This window comes from Lemur catta, chromosome 6, assembly GCF_020740605.2.
Source record: "Lemur catta isolate mLemCat1 chromosome 6, mLemCat1.pri, whole genome shotgun sequence".
Taxonomy (NCBI): Eukaryota; Metazoa; Chordata; class Mammalia; order Primates; family Lemuridae; genus Lemur; species Lemur catta.
Genome location: NC_059133.1, coordinates 82,968,228 through 82,988,449, shown reverse-complemented (window position 1 = coordinate 82,988,449; position 20,222 = coordinate 82,968,228). Strand labels below are relative to the sequence as shown.

The 20,222-nt window shown below is 37.0% G+C and overlaps 1 protein-coding gene across 2 annotated transcripts in view; it reads left to right on the top strand.

The window, feature by feature from the left end:
* The window catches only part of PIK3C2G (phosphatidylinositol-4-phosphate 3-kinase catalytic subunit type 2 gamma), a 336,298-nt gene that overhangs the window by 241,470 nt on the left and 74,606 nt on the right, over positions 1–20,222 (top strand). For both annotated transcript variants that reach the window (XM_045554248.1, XM_045554249.1), the window contains exons 24-25: positions 5,208–5,364; positions 12,419–12,528. In XM_045554248.1, the coding sequence (XP_045410204.1) occupies positions 5,208–5,364; positions 12,419–12,528 (267 nt within the window). The remainder of the gene's footprint in view (positions 1–5,207; positions 5,365–12,418; positions 12,529–20,222) is intronic.

The following is a 20,222-nucleotide window of genomic DNA, read 5'->3' as shown; positions in this document are numbered from 1 at the left end:
GTTTCTTACAAAGCAAAAGTTGAAGTCTAAAAATTCTTGCATAGCCCTAAATCTCCTGTTTTTTTCTAAAAGTTTTATATGTAAATCTGTGATCCAATTTAAGTTAATTTTTGTTTTAGGTATGAGGTTTAGGTCGAGATTTATATTTTTACAAATGACTGTCCAATTGTTCCAGCATCGCCTGTTCAAAAGGGTATCCTTTCTCCATTGATTTGCTTTTTCATCTCAGTCAAAAATCAGTTGGGTATATATTAATATTTGTGTGGGTCTATTTCTGTGTTATTTATTCTGTTCCATTGATCTATGTGTCTATCCTTCACCCAAGACCCAGTTCCTTACTCAGCTGTCCCTGACAGCACCCTGACGGGGGATTGAGGTGCCTCATTACAACCTGGTAAGAGCAGAAGTCAAGGCTTCCCACCTTACTCCTTGCTGGTGTGGGGAAGCAGTAGGATCACAGTTCCTTCTGTGCTATTTGGCTGTGGTAGAGTGGTTATTGCCTAAAAGTTTTCTGTCTTTTTAGGCTGCCTCTTTTGGTCCTTTGGCTAGAGAAAGCAGGCTTTTCTTGGGGCTTTTTTGTCCATACCCAGTGGTATTTTTGGATTTCCTGCTTCTCCACCTCAATGTCTGGAATATATGAGGCAAAAAGAAAACCCAGAGAACTCACCTGCATTATTGTTTCTTGAGTCCTGACATCCGTAGGTGGTCTGTCTTCTTTATGCTTCTCAGAGTCATCTTATGTTTGTTTGATATATGATTTGCAAAGTTTTTAGTATGCTGAGTGGGAGAAACCAGGAAAAATATGCCTATTTCATCTTCCCAGAAGCAGAAATTTGACTCACAAAATTTTACATCTAACCTAAATCTTTTCTCTATGATCCAGAAACAAGTATCTTCATTGTCAACTGCTTTTAGATGTCTCAAAGGCAGATGTAACTTGAGCTCAAAGCTGTGCCCACTCTGAATGTCAGACTATAGTCTTCCTGCTACACAAGGAAAAAGAGTTAAAACTCTTCTTGCACCTCTTCTCCCTCCTATTCTAACCATCGTGAAGGGCCTCTTGACTTTTTTCTTTTTTCTTTTTATTTCAGGATATTATGGGGGTACAAACATTTTGGTTACAAGTAATGACTTTGCCTTGCCCAAGCCAGGGCAAGAGGTGTGCCCTTCCCCTTTGAAGTATTTTTTCAGTCTTTCCACCTCTCTGTATCTATATGCCACAATCCTACTCTAAGCTACTATCATATCTGATCAAAAATTTCTGCAAAAGTCTCTTTCTTATCTTATCCACTCATATATAACTTCCCTATTCCAAATGCTTATCTATATTATAGCTGTAATCTTTTTAAAACACTGTAATTATTCAATAGGTTCATAGTGCTTTTATGACATTGATTTTTAAAAGTCTTTAACCTCACCTACAAACCTTGCATACATCCATTATAGATGCTCAATATATATTTGTTGATAAATAACTATAATGCTCTAACATTTGAGCATTTCTGACGAGATTTCAAGTCACCTAATGGGCAGAGATATATTCTAAAATTCTATGTATCTTCATCTCAATGGTGATCTGTAAGTGCTTAATGATGATGATCTTGGTATTCTAATTGTTACACAAGGAGATTATGTCTACAGTATGGTTAAAAGGGAAGCTTACACGAAAGTAATAACAAACAGCAAATTATTAACCATCCTGCCATTTCTTTTATCAAGTGAATTTATTTATCTCCAAATATATACATTTTTAAACCATAAATTCACTGCTCAGCCCTACTGGAAATTTATAAAATATTTAATCTCTGCATTTTTGCAGAATAATAACTTCAGGTAAAAACTGGTCATAAGTTAATAAAAATATTAACTTTGATAACAAAATGACAGAATTATAACAAATAAGTTTGCTCATATGGTCTCCTTCCATAAATGTTAAATTATCACAAACTCTTCCCTATGTGACCTATGTTCTCTTACTGTTACATTTATTGCATATAATAGAATACCATCAAGGTATTGTTTCAGACATTAAGACTATATAAAGAGAAGGTGGAATATTTCCTTTTCCCTTGAAAAGCATACAGGTCATTCAGATAAAAAAAAAAAAAGACTTCTGGCAAGGGATAAGTTAATTAGAGAAGACTTCTTGTAAGAAAAGATTTTTGATCTTGATCTCTAAGCCAGTATTAGAGCATGAGGAGAGAGATGGGGCAGGTGGTGGAGAGAGAGAGGGAGAGAAATGCCCAGAAGTAGAAAACAATTTATAGAAAAGTACAGAAGCAAGAGCAAGTAGGACATAGGCAAGCAATGGTAAAATCACTAATCTAGAGGGGGGGAAAAAAAGGTTGAATAGTCACAATAAGAAATCTCCATAGCTTATTTATATGGCTATAAATGAGAGATTTTTCAATGTGTAATTCAGAGTGTAATAATGGTATAAACCCTGAGAGATCAAATAGTTTCCAATTTTCCTTCTTGCCACAACCAGTTCATACCTCAGATTTATAAGTAATGCTTAAACTTCAGAGATAGGATCCAATATAATAATACTACAACCTAGATTTTGGTTTGCCTTCCAGTGGGCTGATAGACTACATCACAGCTAGAACTTCTAAGGCTTATTGGATGGATAGGATTTTTGTTTCATATCTGAGGCTTCCTTTCATTTATAGAAAAGTTTTAGCGTAATTCTGAGTTTTTAAAAAATTTCTCAGAAGTGAAACATGAAAATCATATAAAAAAGATGCAGTATTTTTACTTTGTTGAACCCACTGAAAATTTAGACTATGATAATGTTTAAGCACAAACTAAAATTTGTTTCTTCAATATTATTACTTTATATTTTTTCTAGTTTGGCTGTGTCTCTTTTGTGTATTTGGCTTTCTGTTATGTTGTTTCTGCATCTGATTTGTAATGGTGATTACCATAGGAGGAAATGTGTTATCTCATAAACTTGAGCATGACTGCAGAAACTTTTCAAGAGAAGTCAATTTTCTCTATCAAAGAGAGAAGAGCATATCCATCATATTAGAAGAGAAATTTTCAGGAAGTTGTAAAAATTAAGACGCTTCTAAAATTATTTCCAAAGTTCCACTCAATATAATAAATATAACATAGAAAATAGGGCGAAAAAACTATTGGAAAACTTATTATGAAAGTCTGGGATATTGCCAAAACCCTACCAAACTGTTGGCAAGAGTGATGACTACATGAGTGAGTGATATGTAAAAAATGCTACGAAATTCAAAGGTCCACTTAAGGGGTTCTGCAGTCAGAGAGGTTACATGGATAAACTGGGAGTAAATTAAACCTTAAAGTAAGGATGGGATAAAAAAAAAAAAGGCGTGGAGAAAACAAATCACAGAACCACTGTAGTAGTAAGTGGCAGAACTGTGATGTGAAACCCAGCCAACAGGGCCTATAGTGTGTACCCTCTGCATAGAGCCTCTCTCTAATCTCAGCAGTTCACAAATGTGCCACCTTCTCATTAGGGTGTTAGGCATTTATGTACCTTTTCTCAGTTAATCATCACAGCAATTGTAAGAGCTAGGTATTATGTATCAATTTCAGAGATAAGGAAATTGGGATATAGCAGGTCCAGGATTAGAACCTATGCGATGTCTCATGTTTTCAACATCTTCCCAGCTTGGCTGAAGTAAAGAAATTGTAAAGTTCATTCATAGAATGTAGGTTGGATAGGCCCATGGAGGCCAAATATAAAAGGATTTTGAGCAAAAATTTAAGAATTTGGACCTGATCCTTGTCATGTCTCAGTGTAGGTGCTCAATAAATTTTGTTCAATGAATGAATAAATATAAAGCTCAGTGAAAGTGTTTGTATTACAATCTCTTCTCTGGACATTGAATGGTAGCATGCATTACAAAGTAAAATAATGTAAAATAACCACAACCAAAGAAAGCTTGGTTGTTTATTTTCTCTAAAATATATTGTCTGCAATTAGAGTTCACTTCCCCAGATCTGCCACAAAGTGCCTGAATGGTGGCTTTATGATTTGAATATCCATACTTCTGAAAGGCCTGTTTTACTTAGTCAGATTAGTGAGTTTTCCACTCTATCATATGTTTATTAAAATAGCGAAGCATAGCAAAAGAAAGAAAACAATTATTTTTTATTATTTAAAAAAAATAACTAAGAGGCTCCCTCAATAATCCATGGCTTTTTTCAATTACTACTTGGTCTAACCTTACTTATATCTAGAGTGCTAGGCCCAATTTAAAACATGTTTTATTTCAATCTATTCAAAAATATTTATTTTTTAAATAACTTTTTACCCAAAACTGTATTCCCATCTCTAATGCTTCTAGAAGATCTGAGGTCAAATTGTTATGAAAACTCTGTCTCATCATTGTTTTCTTATTTAATGATTCAGACCTCACAAAGAGAGGTATTTCCAATCCTCTGTCTGCTATTCTTTGTTAGAGGTGCTATCATTTCATCTCAGGCCTGTCCGTGTCTCAAATTACATGAGAAAAACTGACAAGGTAGGGAAACAGAACCATCTTCTGTCCTTTGTTTTCCTGTTTTTCCATCCTTGAGACTACAGGGGGCAGTATCACTTACTTAATAACATGTTATGCTCATATTCCTCCTTTCTAATCAGTAGTTTTACCGGTTCGATGGTGAAACAAAAAAATAACTACCTTTTTCCCCTTTACTAAGCATGTAACATCCGCTGTTTTCATAGATTGCTTTCGGAAAGAACTTATCATTACAATATCTTAGCCTTTACCAAAAGCTTTTTTCCTAAACGGTCAGTATATTTATAAGGAAAAAAATGTATTTTTAAAATACTATTAATATAAGATCAAACACATCGGTTCTGTCATTTCAAAATTTAGCAGTAAATATACTTTCTTTGCATAAATATCACTTTCATTATTAATTGGACCTTATATTATTTTAATGGATAATATTCCCATCCAAATGTAATTTGGAATTAAACATTTGAGACAATATAGGTTGACATTGTAAAATATCTTGTCCTTTCCTCTCCGATGCAGCCCAGTTCTTCAAAGCCTACAATTATAATAAGTTTCTCCAGCTGTCCCACAATGAAAAGGGTGCATTTATTAGAGTAGAAGGAAAATAACAAGAACATTCAAATGGAAATAAGTTGTCATAACTACCTACTTTAACCTTACAGATTACTTCTCCTCCTGCTTATGATTGCTATTGTTTTGTTATAGGGACCGAGCCCCTTTTATATTTACTTCAGAGATGGAGTACTTTATTACAGAGGGTGGGAAGAACCCACAGCATTTCCAAGATTTTGTGGAGCTTTGCTGTCGAGCTTATAATATTGTCAGAAAGCACAGCCGACTGCTCTTGAACCTGCTGGAAATGGTAAGTCCCCTGGGAAAATAAGAAAAATAATAAGCTTCATTTATGCCTCTGTTTCAGTAGTCTATTTTTGCTAATGGCTTGGACTTCCCCAAAGAGCTATTCAAAACAGAAAGGAATGAACAAACTAAGAGTACCATTGTACGGCTTATAAAGACACCTCTTAATAACTTAATTTTAGTTCACAGTTATCGTCTAAAACATTCCTATTCACAATAATATTGATGCATTCAGGGGTTATTCCAGTATATATTGACAATAATTCAAGGACAATAATTTCAAGGACAATAATTTTCAAAATAATGCCTTCAGTTGTTGTCTGCATTAACATTTTTCAAAAATGCTTTAAAAATACTATCTCATTTACATGTCATGACAGCCTAATGATGTAGACCAGACAAGGATTTTCCCTGGCTCCCTGTCCCAATCTGCAACTTTGATGACTTGTATATTTTCCAGATTAAGAAACTGGGGGTCAAAAATGTAAAGTGACTTGCTAGCAACTCAACTGGAGACTAGTACATTTATTGGTATACATCTGATCTACTGAGTCATGGTCCTATACACTCTTGTGTTGACCAACAGGGGAAAATGTAATGTTTCATTCCACTGTCCAGTCCAAAGAGATGGAGACCAGATAGTCCAGGTGAGGAAAGAGAAATCAGATAGAAATACCTTCTGGGAGAAAGATACGGTGATTTCTTTGGGCACATACATACACACTAATAATTGCAGCAAACTATAGGAGGAAAACATCTTTGATCCATCAGTATAGGATTCAGAGTCAATCAAAAACAACATTTAGAGCTTTCAGATGACAATAATTCTGCTAGTTGTTGTTAAGGGCACAAACTTGGGGGTTAGGCCTCTCTGAGTTTGAATCCTAGTTTGGCATTTTACTGGCTACATTCCTCAAGGTGTGTTCATAACTCCCAAAAGACTCTATTTTCTTACCTATTAAATGAAGATAATAGCATCTACTTTGTAAAGCTGATGAATAATAGTGAATTCTTTGCATGGACCTGGCACTATGCTAACTGCTTTATGTGTATTAATTAATTTAAATTTCATAATAACAACCCTAAAAGATCATTAATATAAAGCACTTAGCACAGTTTCTGCCATTCAGTGGGGTTCAATTAATTTATGTTATTATACTAGATCCTTATTAATTTATAAGAGCACTGTCCATTATAATATTCCCTAGTCACATGTGGTTATTTGAATTTAAATTAATTAGTATTGAATAAAATTAAAAATTTCACTCCTCAATTTCACTGGTCACATTTAAATGCTCAATAGCCACATGTGGCCAGTGGTGCCATAGTGGACAGCACAGATATGAAACTTAAAACACTATAAGACAGTTTGATTGAGTAGTGCTGAATAAATGTTGACTTTGTTGCAATGAAGTTTTGATTTGGATCCTTGTTTTAACTTTTAAACAACATATTCACCTTACTTCTCTTCACTCTGCCTTGAAAAATAAGTATTTCTGAAAATATTATTAGCATGTCCTTTGTATACAAAGACACTTTGGTTTCTTCTTGTATAAAGTGTAATAGTCAATTACTCATATTAGTAGATCTGCATTCTGTCTCCCAATTCTGTAAAGCCATATTGCAATTATGAGATGGCTCTTGGTTTACAATCTGTGTCCACATCACAAAAAAACTCTACAAGGATTAACTCATGACCTTGGCTCCATTTATATAATAAATATACAGGCAAAATCAACTCTAATGTCCCCTTGGACTCTAGCAGGCTCTAGTCATGAATCCATGAGCTTTTGAGTGCTTACTATGGGCCAGAAACTGCAGAGGATACATTAACATATGAAACCCAGTCAGAGTTGTAAAACTGTCAATTTAATGAGGAAGGTAAAGTTTGTTTACACAAGTAACTGAGGTGTCCAGCATTTCTAAATGTCTATAATGTTGTCAGGGGTGCAGGGAAAATAAATAAATAAATGTCTATAATGCTATAAATAATTGCATATGAGAAGTAGTACCAAATTCTGACAACTGCTTTAGTCAGCCACAGACATTTCAAAATAAACCCAAAGCAGAAAAGCACAAATATATTTATGCTGTTTCTCAGGTAATACCAAAATTATGCTTCATGGTGACTGATCATGTTAAAACAATGCGAAAGGACAACTTTTTGAAAAAATAGAGTCAAAAATCTATTGGTGGGCTTTTTCTCTTGTTTAACAAACTTTTCTACATACCTTAAAAAATATTCAGCATATAAGTCATAATACATTAAACAGTCACAAAAGTAAAGAGTTTATGTTGCATTACTTCACTTAAAAGAAGTAGATATATATGATATTTTAATTACAAGCATTGAAATAATTTCTCATAAATAATATCAAAAATCAGCTGTTGAAAGTTTCTGGTACAGAGTATATCCAAAAATCTCCCCATTGTCTAATTATTCAAATCTTAACTTTTAGGCTAAGGAAGAAAATGTGGCAGTGGAAGGCACTAATTCATAGTAAATCTTAGATTTAGACTCTCACAGAAATTGAAGTAGAGATAGCAAGCAATTCAGACAAATTAAACCAATGAATAAATACATGCAAAACAGTGGTGTGTTATTATTACCTCAGCTTCTGGTTGTTTACCTCTCAATTTTCTTCTTCTCGAGTGAATATCTTATGGGACTCTGTAGATAATCAAAGTATTTAGTGAAGGTTTCAGTCCAGACTTTCTCTGGTAAAGCTTCTTTATAAAATAAAAACCAAGTTTAAATTGGTGAATGATTATTTTCTACATATGTATGTAATCTAGCCCTCCATTCTATCTCAAACTATTTTGTGTTAAATTCTTTAAAAAGAATTCAATCTAGTCCCCATGACCCAGTTACAACTAGAGAAATATTTGACACGGGTCATAAATTCTATCTTCCATGAATGGTCAGTACCCAGGATTAAGAGCCCAAGTGTTTGGTGAGTATAGTTAATGGTTTGTCCTTGGTAGAAAGCCTCATGTTTCCAAATATCTACATTGCTTTTTATGAACTCCTGGGAAAAGCAAGGAAAAAATAATCCATGCAATTCCCATCTTGCTTAAAAGCAACATCTGTAGGCAACCCAGGAGTATTACCGGCTGAGTTCACTGAAATAAAAGCCTGTGTTTCATCAGCTTTTCTCTCTCATTAAAAAATCAATATCAACTATTATGGAAAGCTCCCAAAGAACACAGAGACCATTCACCCAGTTTAAAATGTTTATCACACCCATTATTATATCAGATATTTCCCAGCAGAAATCTTTCTAACTTCTCTATGTAGCAGGGAAGAGTGTCTGCTATTCTAAGCATAACTTTCAAGATAGATTTGCGCTTAGTAAGAGGAGAACAAAAGTGGAAACTTTAAAAATGTTCCTGTCCTTTAAAAAGAGATATATTTATTCATTACCCATTCTAGCCACCTTCTCCTTTCCTGTTGCCCCAATTAAACTTATCACCCATGCAGTCTAGGCTAGGATGCCCTTGAAGGACATGGCTGTAGGTTAGAGAGCAGACATGACTAAATGGACCCAGCTATGAGGCCATCCTTATCCTGTGATGTGCAGAGTCACAACATCTAAAGTCTCCTCTCCAAGGAATGGGGCACATTAATAAGAGTGAACTTAGCATTTGTTACCTTTAGTCAACCACGTGATGGGGAGAGAGCTAGGTTCATCTAGTTTGAAATAGTCTGCACTTGGCAGCTATTGTGGAAAGAGTGTGTGTGTGTGTGTGTGTGTGTGTGTGTGTGTGTTTGTTGATAGGGGAAGGAATAAGTACAGGGTCCACTTCCTAAGGAAATGTTTGGCAGAGTCCTAACTAAGCAAGTATGAATCCAGGGTATCCAGAGAAACTAGAATGCAATTCAGACTATAGAGAAGAAAGATTATTCTTAGAAAATGGATGATGAAGAAGAAATCTGCCTCAATAAGCACAAAGATGTCTCTATAACGCTAAGTACAGAACTGATCAGATAAAACCTAATCTAGATTCTATCAATACTTGCTGTTGGGAATGTGTCTCCCTGTGGTTGATTTTTTTTAAGTTTAGTAGTCAGTGTTGAATTTACTAGTTATACGTTTTCAACACCTAATGGCATCAGATTTTTTTTTCATTCATTCATGCATTCATTATTCTGCAGACATTTATTAAGATCCAACTATTAATAGTTACAAAGCACCAGGCTAGGCAATAGAAACAGTTCAACATTGAATAAAAACTCTGTTCCTGTTCTCAAAGAACTTAAAATCTAATGAGATAAACATGCATGTAAACAAAACACAGGCTAGGAAGTAATAAATACTCTAAAAGAAGTAGAACCAAGATATAATTGTATAAAGAAAGCAATTACTAAATCTCATTAGGAAGACCAGCAATGCTTTAAGGAGGAAGAAGCAGTTAAGCTGAGCCTGGAAAAAGAATTTCGGTAGACAAGAAGGGAGAGGAAAGGCATTTGTGGCTGAGAGAAAAATACATGTGTGGAGGTTTAATGATCACGGGCATGACGTATTTGAAATAAAGGTAATCAAGCGTACCCAGTCTGTGGTGCAGACGGAGATGTCTATAGAAGATAAGGGTGAAGTGAGAGGTCACAGTTAGATTTTGAATGGCTTTATGAACAGAATAAGGATTTTAGCTTTTGGTATATAGACACTTGAGAAACTAGGAAGTTTGTGTGTCTATAATGACGAGAGTGCCATCACCCGGCTTGGATTTTGGACAGATAATTCAGAGCTTATGTGATTAAAGAGATGGACTGAAGAACAAGAAAAAAGTTATTGAAGAAATCCAGGCAAATGAAGATGAGGAGCTGAACTAGGAGGATGATAATTACAAATGAAAAGGGAGAATGAACCAAGAGATTGTTGAGGGGTTTTTAATGGAATTAAGTGACTGAAGATGGGAATCAGGAAAAAGAAAAAAATCAATGAAGGTATGAGTTTCCTGTTAGGTGGGCAGTCGTGGCAGGGTAAATGGAGAAATGAAACAGGAAAAAGGAGGAAAAGTTTATAGGAGAAGAGAATTTACTCAAATTTAGATGTCATGAATTTAAGATGCTAATAGATCATCCATCGGGAGAGACAGTTGACAACTCTCTAGGACTACCTGATTCATCTCCGTGGTTTCAATTATCATTTATATGCTAATTGCCACCAAATCTAAAATTTACAGCTGTGTGCTTTGGACCCCCTCTCAGCCCTCTCAATATATACAATCAATCACCCGGTTTTCTCAGTTCTACTTCCAACATATATTAAAATCCAGTGACTTACCTACATTCCTAACCAGTCTCCTTGTCTAGCCTTGTATTTGGCCCCACTTTAATCCATTTTCTATACATAATCATGATGATCTTTCTATAACACAATTATTAAGACATTCTCTTATTCCCATGTGAAAACACTTAAGGAGCTTTCTCTTGCCTTTAGGATAAAGTGCAAAATCTTTAATATGGCCTGAATGTCCTGCCCTACGTGCTTTTTCATCTCCACCTCTTGTTTGTCACCCACATAATACTGTGTTCTAGAAGCCATCCTAGATTTTTTTTTTGTCAACATATTAACATCTTATTTCCCTCATTCATCTATTTATGCTGCTTCTTCAGCTTGGGTGGGGACAGTGGGAATTCAAAATAGTTTTTACACCATTTTTTTCTCATTTGAACTTTATGAAGTTAATAGCAACTTCACTCATTTTCTGAAAACTGTATTTTCACTTTATGCTTTGTTTTAGAATTAACAGTGTTTTTTTTTTTTTTTTTTTTTTGAGACAGAGTCTCACTCTGTTGCCCGGGCTAGAGTGAGTACCGTGGCATCAGCCTAGCTCACAGCAACCTCAAACTCCTGGGCTCAAGCAATCCTCCTGTCTTAGCCTCCCGAGTACCTGGGACTACAGGCATGAGCCACCATGCCCAGCTAATTTTTTCTATATATATTTTTAGCTGTCCAAATCATTTCTTTCTATTTTTTAGTAGAGACGGGGTCTCGCTCTTGCTCAGGCTGGGCTCAAACTCCTGAGCTCAAACGATCCGCCCACCTCGGCCTCCCATAGTGCTGGAATTACAGGCGTGAGCCACCGCGCCTGGCCCCTAGAATTAACAGTGTTGTTCTTAACTTCTCATTGTAAGAATGCCTTTATTCCAGAGCAGGAAATAATTTATCATCTTAGTCACAGAGGTACTGATAATATTTTCTTCTTCTTTTCTTGCAAAGTTCAGATTCATTTTAGAAAAATATACTATTTTCTCAAAAAAATTTTTACCTATAACTAAAGAGAATATAATTCCATCAGTCCACACTGTGACATAAGCAAAATATCTTCCTGAAGATTGGCAGAAAAACACCTGTGTGGTTTTATCTTTAATAATTTCATTGCTTTAATGATCTTTAATAAATACAGTCACCACTTAACTAGGGAAAATTGTGTTATTATAGTGTGAGTCACAGAGTCATGAAAGAACAGAGGATTAAGAACCAGAGGGGTGAGTTTCATACATCGTTCTTACATATTATTTGACCTGGACACATAACTTACAAGTTTTTTGGGATTATGCTTTTCTTCTTTAAAATGGATATTATTAGGTAATTTTTATGTAACATTTTGTAATACGTAAAGCTCTTTCTCATTCATTAGCTATTTGATTCTTCTAGAACATGTTAGCTATTTTTATACCTACTTTAGAAATGAGAAAATGGAGGTTCAAAGATCATTCAGATTCTAAATGGTGGATCCAGAAATTCTCACACAGAATAATAAATTTATCATGCCTACTTCACCAGTTTATGACGAGAATAAAATTGAATTATTAATCCATAAGTACTTTGCCAATTGTGATGGTTTTTTATTATTGTTGTTGTTGCTTCTACTACTAAATAGGAGAGGTTAAATAGCATGACTTTATATTCATTCATGTATAAAAACTAAAAGGCATTGCCATGGAAACTTAGGTTTTAGATGTCTCTCTGTAGAATTAACCAAGAAAGTTTGATTTTTATCTGCATTTATTCTGTTTTCTTTTTTGTTTTTTGTTTTGTTTTGTCAAGATGCTCTATGCAGGACTGCCTGAGCTAAGTGGAATTCAAGACCTGAAATATGTGTATAATAATCTTCGCCCACAAGACACAGACCTGGAAGCGACAAGTCATTTTACCAAGTAAGATGAGCGGTGAATGTGTGAGCATGCACGTGTGTGTGTGTACAGACACACGCTCAGCATCTGAGAGGGTCTCAGGTTGAACAGTCACTGACTGGTATGAAGCTGCCGTGCTCCCCTGTCCAAATGGCAGAGAGAGAGAGACGGTGAACGTCCAGCAGAAGGCCTTACTCAGTGTTTCTGCAGCGTGTGATTGTTTGCTAACCAGCCTCTTCATCTAACAAATTGCTCAATAAGAGGTCATTGAAACGAGCAAGAGCTGACATAAATAAATTGGTTGTTCTACTTGAACTATGTCCAGGAAAACAATTTAGAAAAAGAGATTTAGGATGAGATATGGACTCACTACTTTCATCTGTAAGACAATATAAGTATTGGAATATTTGGCCAAAGACCTGTGACTGTCTTCCATGTTTAATCTATTTTGTATTAAACAAATTTAGGAAAACACTAGTGTATATCAAGGTGAAAGTTTGAGCACATATGATGACTATCAATTAGGCCCCCAATCATTGTCAACAGGGCAGTGCATTTTATAAGACCCTTTTGTGTTTTCTTTTTTGAATGGATAGCATAATTCCAGGCACATTTTAGGTGGTCAATAAAGGTTTGCCATAATTATTATCTCAGTAAACAATTTAAATAGAGAAAACCAGCATTTTTTTTCTTTCCTATAACCTCTTAATAGTGAATCTTATTTGAATCTAATTTTTAATTGTTCTAATATTTTCAACTGGAAATTTGTACACACAGATTAAATTCTTTTTGGCAGAATGTATGCTTTTGGGGGAAAAAAGATAATTATAATAAAACGTCTCCCAGGTTTTACTTTTTCTCTCTCTCTTCCAGAATGTACAGTAAGGGATTACTCCCCATTCCAAGGATACAGGGAGGTTCATGGGATGTCCCATATGCTGGGAGGATTTCTCTTGTCTCAGAGATTTCTGTTTCATGAACTTAAATGGATAGATTGCCCTTGTGGTTGAATAGAAGCAGTATGACAGAATCACAGAATATTACAGCTGGAAGAGTTCTTATAGTTTTATTAATACTTATTCAGACAATAAACATTCAAATGAGAACACTGAGATCCAGAGAATTAAGGGTCTTGCCCACAATTAGCAAAAGTAACAAGAAACAGAGCTCAGCCTGGGACTCAGTTCTGATCCCTCTGCTCCAGGGGTTTTCTGGAATTCAATATTGGAAATCATATGATATGATACAGAACACCAGGCAGAGCCTCTGTAAAAAAAAAAAAAAAATGCCTTCCTGCTATTTTGTTTTTGAAAGTCTGTCATTAGAGATTCATTAGGAGAGTCTGGAAGGTTTTTTTAGTCTTGAAAAAAGAGTTAACAATACAGTTACCTCTGAAAGAGGCATTTGTTTACATCCACTAACAAAATCACAAATATTAGTTGACAGTGACTATGGCCAAAGACACTAGTTTGAAGACTTGGGTAGGTTTTTTAGACCCTTTGTCTCAAGAATCAGGAACTCCCATGTTATCTCAATTAATGGGAATGAGTGCCTTGTATGAGAAAACCCAGGGGAAGGTGAACCACCTAGTCTCAGGAAGAGCAGAAGAACATTTATCACAGAGCCTGGAAGGTTCTTCAGAATTCAGGGCAGCTCCAGGGACCACATGAGCAGGAATTTGTTCCTTTCACTCTAGCTGTTTACTGCTGGTCCAATTAACTGCATCCAGTGGAATGGGTTCACATGGCACCAGAAAGAGCCCCCTCAAGTTATTCCTTCAGGGAAGGATCTGAGTGGGACTTCTTCCTTTGAAATAGGCTGCAGCTTGGCAGACACAGCGACTGACCTGTCAGCAGGGCTGGGTGGGGAGGCAGGGAAGGAGTATGGAGGGGGTAGGAAGGTGGAGGAAGAGAACTCGTGGTTGAACCGCAGGGCCCATGTTTGAGGTGCCTCAGTGTTTGGGCAGAGCAATTATAGTGCCACAGCTTACTAATAGTCCCTCCTAACACTTAAGAAAAAAGGAAAGGCTATATATTGACTTGAATGGGAAAAGCTCGCAGGCCCTGGGCAAAGGAAAAATGTAAACAGGTTTTATTTGTCTGCCAGAGTCCCAACCCTTTCCTTCTGTCTACTGCATCTGACACACCCAGATCGGTAAGGAGCACAGTCTTGGATGTGGGTGAGGTTGCCTGGAGTGACTCATCCCATTGAAGAGGGCATGAACTAATGTGGGAAGTAGATCTGAGGCCAGAGTCTCACGATAGTGAGCTAGACCTCGTCATCCTGCCTGCGTCCCCTTTGCCAGGCTAATCTTCCCGCACGCGGATATGATATGGTACGTTCTATCAAGTAAACTGTCTACAACTTTGTGATAAGAACTCCACTGCAGACTTAAAAGAGTTATGTAAACTAGGAAACGTCATTTCTCTGTTCAATAATTTTCCTTGGTGTGCCATCTCCTACCTCTTACTTTCTAGGAATTTATAATCTGATTGTCTTTGTCAAATTTTATTCCCCCCCCCCGCCCCCAATTATCCCCGGGTGGATCATTTTCTCAACCTACATTTATTCCTACTTTGTCTGTTTAACTCCCTTTTGTAGTCTTCCCAGAAATGCTCCCATGGAATCATGATATTTCTGAGAGGGGAGTCTGGTCTTTTAGTCCCTTCATACCCTGGACAACTTCTCTGATTATTCCAGTACTAACTGATCTTCTTTTATTCTACAATTCTACAGAACATGCCATCCTTTGCACTATACTTAATTTATTACGGAATTACATACTGTCCTGTATATCACCTTAATTAATATAACAATCGGTTACATCAATCTCTCCCAAGTAAAGCAGGGGACATATTCCCATGTCCTCACTTCTAAGAATATCTGAAATGTGAAATAACCCTTATTAAACAGAAAATACAATTTAAACATCAAATATTAAGTATGTAAAGGGCATTTAACATGGTGCTTCTTATATGTCAGGCCCTGTTCTAAGAGCTTTTCATACAGTAACATATTTAATTGTCATAAAAAAGCCCTATGAGGTATATTTTTATCTACATTTTTAGATTGGCAAGTTGAGACCCCAGAGAATTTAGACAATTTGCCAAAGGCCACAGCCAGCAGGAGCCAGAGCCACAATTCAAATCCAGACAGGTCATGCTCCAGAATGCGGCTCTTAACCACTGGGCTGTGTACTCAGCGTCGCCTCTTCCGTATCAGGCTCTGGAACCTGCTGCTTCATTATTCAGGCCACAGTCTTCTCAGCATTCCCTGGAGCCTGCACTGGCTGCAGTGTGACCAAGACATATTCTTCACCCTTTCTTGGACACTAATCCTCATATCCTGAATATACCTTGAGTCTCAGCAGAGGACTGAGGTCCCTTCCCAGGACTATTATCTCTGCGCCACCACCACCAGTCTCCTGGGTGTTTGGCTCAGGATCTGCCATAACCACTGCCTTGGCAACCCCCCACGGGATAACTTGGCTGTGACTTTCCGGCAGCCACCTTCCTTGCTTGCTTGGTTTTGGCTAATTCCCCAGTACCCTGAGGCATTCTCTCTCTCTTTTTGTCCTACTCAGAGAAATATCCTATGAGCCTCGCTCTCCCTTAACTTCCAAGAGCCTGTCTCACTCAGTAGTTAGTATATTTTATCTTAAAGTCTCAATTACACACCTTTATTTTTATTTTTTTTTTTTTTTTTGAGACAGAGTCTCACTTTGTTACCCGGGCTAGAGTGAGTGCCGTGGCATCAGCCCAGCTCACAGCAACCTCAAACTCCTGGGCTTAAGCGATCCTACTGCCTCAGCCTCCCGAGTAGCTGGGACTACAGGCATGAGCCACCATGCCCGGCTAATTTTTTTTGTATATATATATTTTTAGTTGTCCAGATAATTTCTTTCTATTTTTAGTAGAGACGAGGTCTCACTCTTGCTCAGGCTGGTCTCGAACTCCTGACCTCGAGCGATCCACTCGCCTCGGCCTCCCAGAGCTAGGATTACAGGCGTGAGCCACCGCGCCCGGCCCACACCTTTATTTTTAGATATGGTTTCATGCGCAAATAGCTTGTCTGTGTGACTCCTCTCCAAGTCTGATGGCCCGCGCATGTAAATATCACGTGCTGGGGAGCTTTTCTATCACACAGCCCACCAAGCACTATGAGAACCTGTTATGGTGAGGCAAGAAACTGTCATTGATTATGGCTGGGATTTTCTTTTTTACTTATTCATTTTTTTGAGACAGGCTCTTACTCTGTCACCTGGGCTAGAGTATAAGGATGTCATCATAGCTCACTACAGCCTCAGATTCCCAGGCTCAAGTGATCCTCCTGCCTCAGCCTCCTGAGTAGCTGGGACTACAGGCACGTACCACCGCACCCAGCGAATTTTTCTATTTTTATAGAGATGAGGTCTCACTCTTGCTCAGTCTGGTCTCAAACTCTTGACCTCAAGCGATCCTCCCACCTTAGCCTCCCAAAGCACTAGGATTACAGGCATGCCACCGTGCCCGGGCTGTGGCTGTGATTCTTTACCATTCAGAAATGTTTCCTAAGATCTATTGTTTATATATTCTAAATTTCTAAAACAAATCATACACTATTTCTTTTGTAAATCCTTAAACAATAAATAGAGTGAATTCATGAAAGTAGCCTGGGTTGATTAAAAAGAACACTTTTATGCAACTCTAAATGACACGATACTCATGATTCAAATAAAAATCATGTGGAGTTGTTTACTTTTCTGTGTGAATAATATTGTTATCTTGAGCTGTAATCTCTGATATCGTGTGGATTATAAAACTTAAGAAGGAAACACCTGAAGTGCAGACCTCATCACGCATAATTCACTAAAAAAAAAAAGAAAGAAAAACACCACAAATTCTGTGATGGTTGCCTCACTGGTCTTGGTGTTTCGATGAGTGTCATTAACTTTAATATGTATTTATACATGTGTGTATTTATATGTAACTATATATAATTATATAAATATATATATAGTATGAGCCCCTGTATATTTAAACTCTTTGTTCTCTTTCTTTGTTCTGACAGGCTAAAAGGTTTTATACCACTGTGTATTCTGATATAGCTACTAAGTCACAGATCAAAGTAAGAAAATGGAATCCACCCTCCCCCGCTCACAGACTGGGGTCCTGGGTGAGGACTGAGCCATCTGAGACACAGCATGTGTGGCTGCCCTAAGCACCCTGGTTCTGACTGGAGGATTAGCATTAAGAAGCTGCCTCTCTTGACCCAGTTTGAAACTTGAAAGAAAGAAATGGCTTTTCCTGCCTCTCAGAGCATGCACTCTATCAGTGAACAACATAGGATGGTACCTGGCACCTGAGCATATACATTCTGGGTCAAGAGCTGATCATAAGAGTTTCAGAGGTTGCTGCACATCATGTGCCACTAAAAATTGAATTACAATTAAGGATATTTAGAGGGAAAATAAAAATAACATTGGTTTGCTGGCCACAGAAGTTTTTCACATCATTGCCAACTGCTCTCTGTTTCCCTTACTCTTTTCTTCTCCCCTCACAGCTGAGTGCTGTTGAATAGAATCAAGAAAGTATCATGACTCAGTCCCCCGCAAATTGATACTCTCATGTAATATCTCGGCAGAGCCCACTGCTAGGCAACAAAGGCAACCATCCATTAAAACGCCGTCCAAATGGGTTATTTCAGAAATTTCAATCACTCTCAAACATCGGGTTAGCTGTCCTTAGAAACAGATAACCTATTTCCCAGACCAGACTGGGGATCATTAAGTATAAACTTCCCTGCCTACCTCCCCTCCCACATACAGAGAGTGCTTTGCATTTCATCCATTTCCTCCCTCAAGAGTAGGAGAGAAAATTTTTCATGTATTCTCAGATATTCCATTTGGCCTGCCATGCAGATTCTCTAGTTGAATAAATACAAGATCTCCTGTTTTTCGGCTAAAACTGAAGCCAGCTTAAAGAAAAACAAAACCCCACAAAAAGAAACAAATGATTTGCACTAGTGAGTAATTTTGGTAGCAAGAGCCAGGGATTGATTCTATCTGGTAGCCTTAGGATAAAGGATATACGTGGACTCAAACTATAATCTAACAAATCCCAGAAACCAATAGGGCCCGACTAGTTTCTAAAAGAAACATAGACCTTCTACTCTGTTTATCTCTGCCCACACTTTAATATTTCTCTCTGACTATTGGCTAGTGTTCTCTAGTATTAATGCCAGGGAGAGGCGGTCTAATCGACTTAACTAGTTGCCTTTGTCTTTATGGGACAGGGTCCTTCATGCAAAGCCACCACAGGTTCTACCATGGGTTCTGTTTCCCATCCTTATCCCCATCGTGGGCCACCCCTTTATAAAAAACAGCTTAGAGATTCTTCTCTGAACTTTGAGCTTTAGAGAGAACAGTCTTGGGAGGGGCCACTGAGCGGGACAGGCACAATGACTGTCCAACAAGCACAACTTTGAAGCGGCTGGAAATGTTGATGGTGTCTAAAGAAAATGAGCCTGGGCTCTACGCCATAGACACAGGCGCTGGAGTCCCTCAGCCACCAAGGCTTTGCAGACAGTGCCAGAAATTCAGTGTCCCCTCATTCCTCGTTTATTTCTCATGGCTAAAGGGTGAGACAAGATTCTTTATGCACAAATGTCTCAAGACATATTTCAATGGTTTTATCTTGAGTTTCTCTTCAAAATTGAGAGAGAACATGCGACAGAGACACAAATTCCTGGCTTATTTTATCATTAAATTTTCTTGATTTTTTTTTTTTTTTTTTTTTTTGCTACTATGAAAATTGTCACGTCATGGATTGTTGTAATTCCACAAATAAGGGTCAATGTTTTCCTTTGCCTTATCTTAACCACTGATACCTACAGAAATAAACACTCCCAAAGCGGGAAAAACACAGAACCAAGAGACAGTAACAGTCAAGAAGTCTAACTTTTCCTACATTAAGAAAACAGATTCAAAGGGAAATGCACATTAAAACAAGTGAAATTTCTCTTCTCATTGTGAAAGTCTCCCATTATTTTTAAATTTAATTATAATAATTAATCTGAACTAAATTAACTTTATTAACTACCTTTCTTTCACCTGCAGATATAACAGCTTTCTATAATATCTGCACTTTCTAAGTTGCATGGCCCAGTCACACTCATTACCAGGTTTGATAGATAGCTTGGTTGCTGTTCTATATTTTTGCAATAGGAGAAACTCTGGTTTTGAATTATTAAAATATAAGGTAAACTGAGAATTTGCCTAATTTGCCTAAATATCAAGTCAGAATGTACCTTAGCTATTAAACTTTGAAAAAAAGACATTTTAAACTCTTCAGGAGACTATCAGTCTAAAGGTTAAAAGCATTGGAAAAGTTTAATGTACCCACCAAGAGTACCAAAAATCATTAGTTAAAAAAGATGAATAGTCCAGATGATGCTGTTTCACAACAGCTGCTATCTCACGGTGGCTCTGTGCACCAATTAATCCTCACTGGTATTCCTGACCCTATATATTGCCTACAATTGGTATATTCCAATGACTTAACAAGCAACTAGATTAAAATAATTTACTATTTTTAAAACTTTTGTTATATTTTAAAGATTTTTATAACCTTAATTATAGCACCATTTATCACTATTGATTTTTCTATCTTTTTGCAAGTTTAGATTTATTTTCTTGCTTTGCATGTGATTTCATTTTACTATCATCCATAAAATAAGCT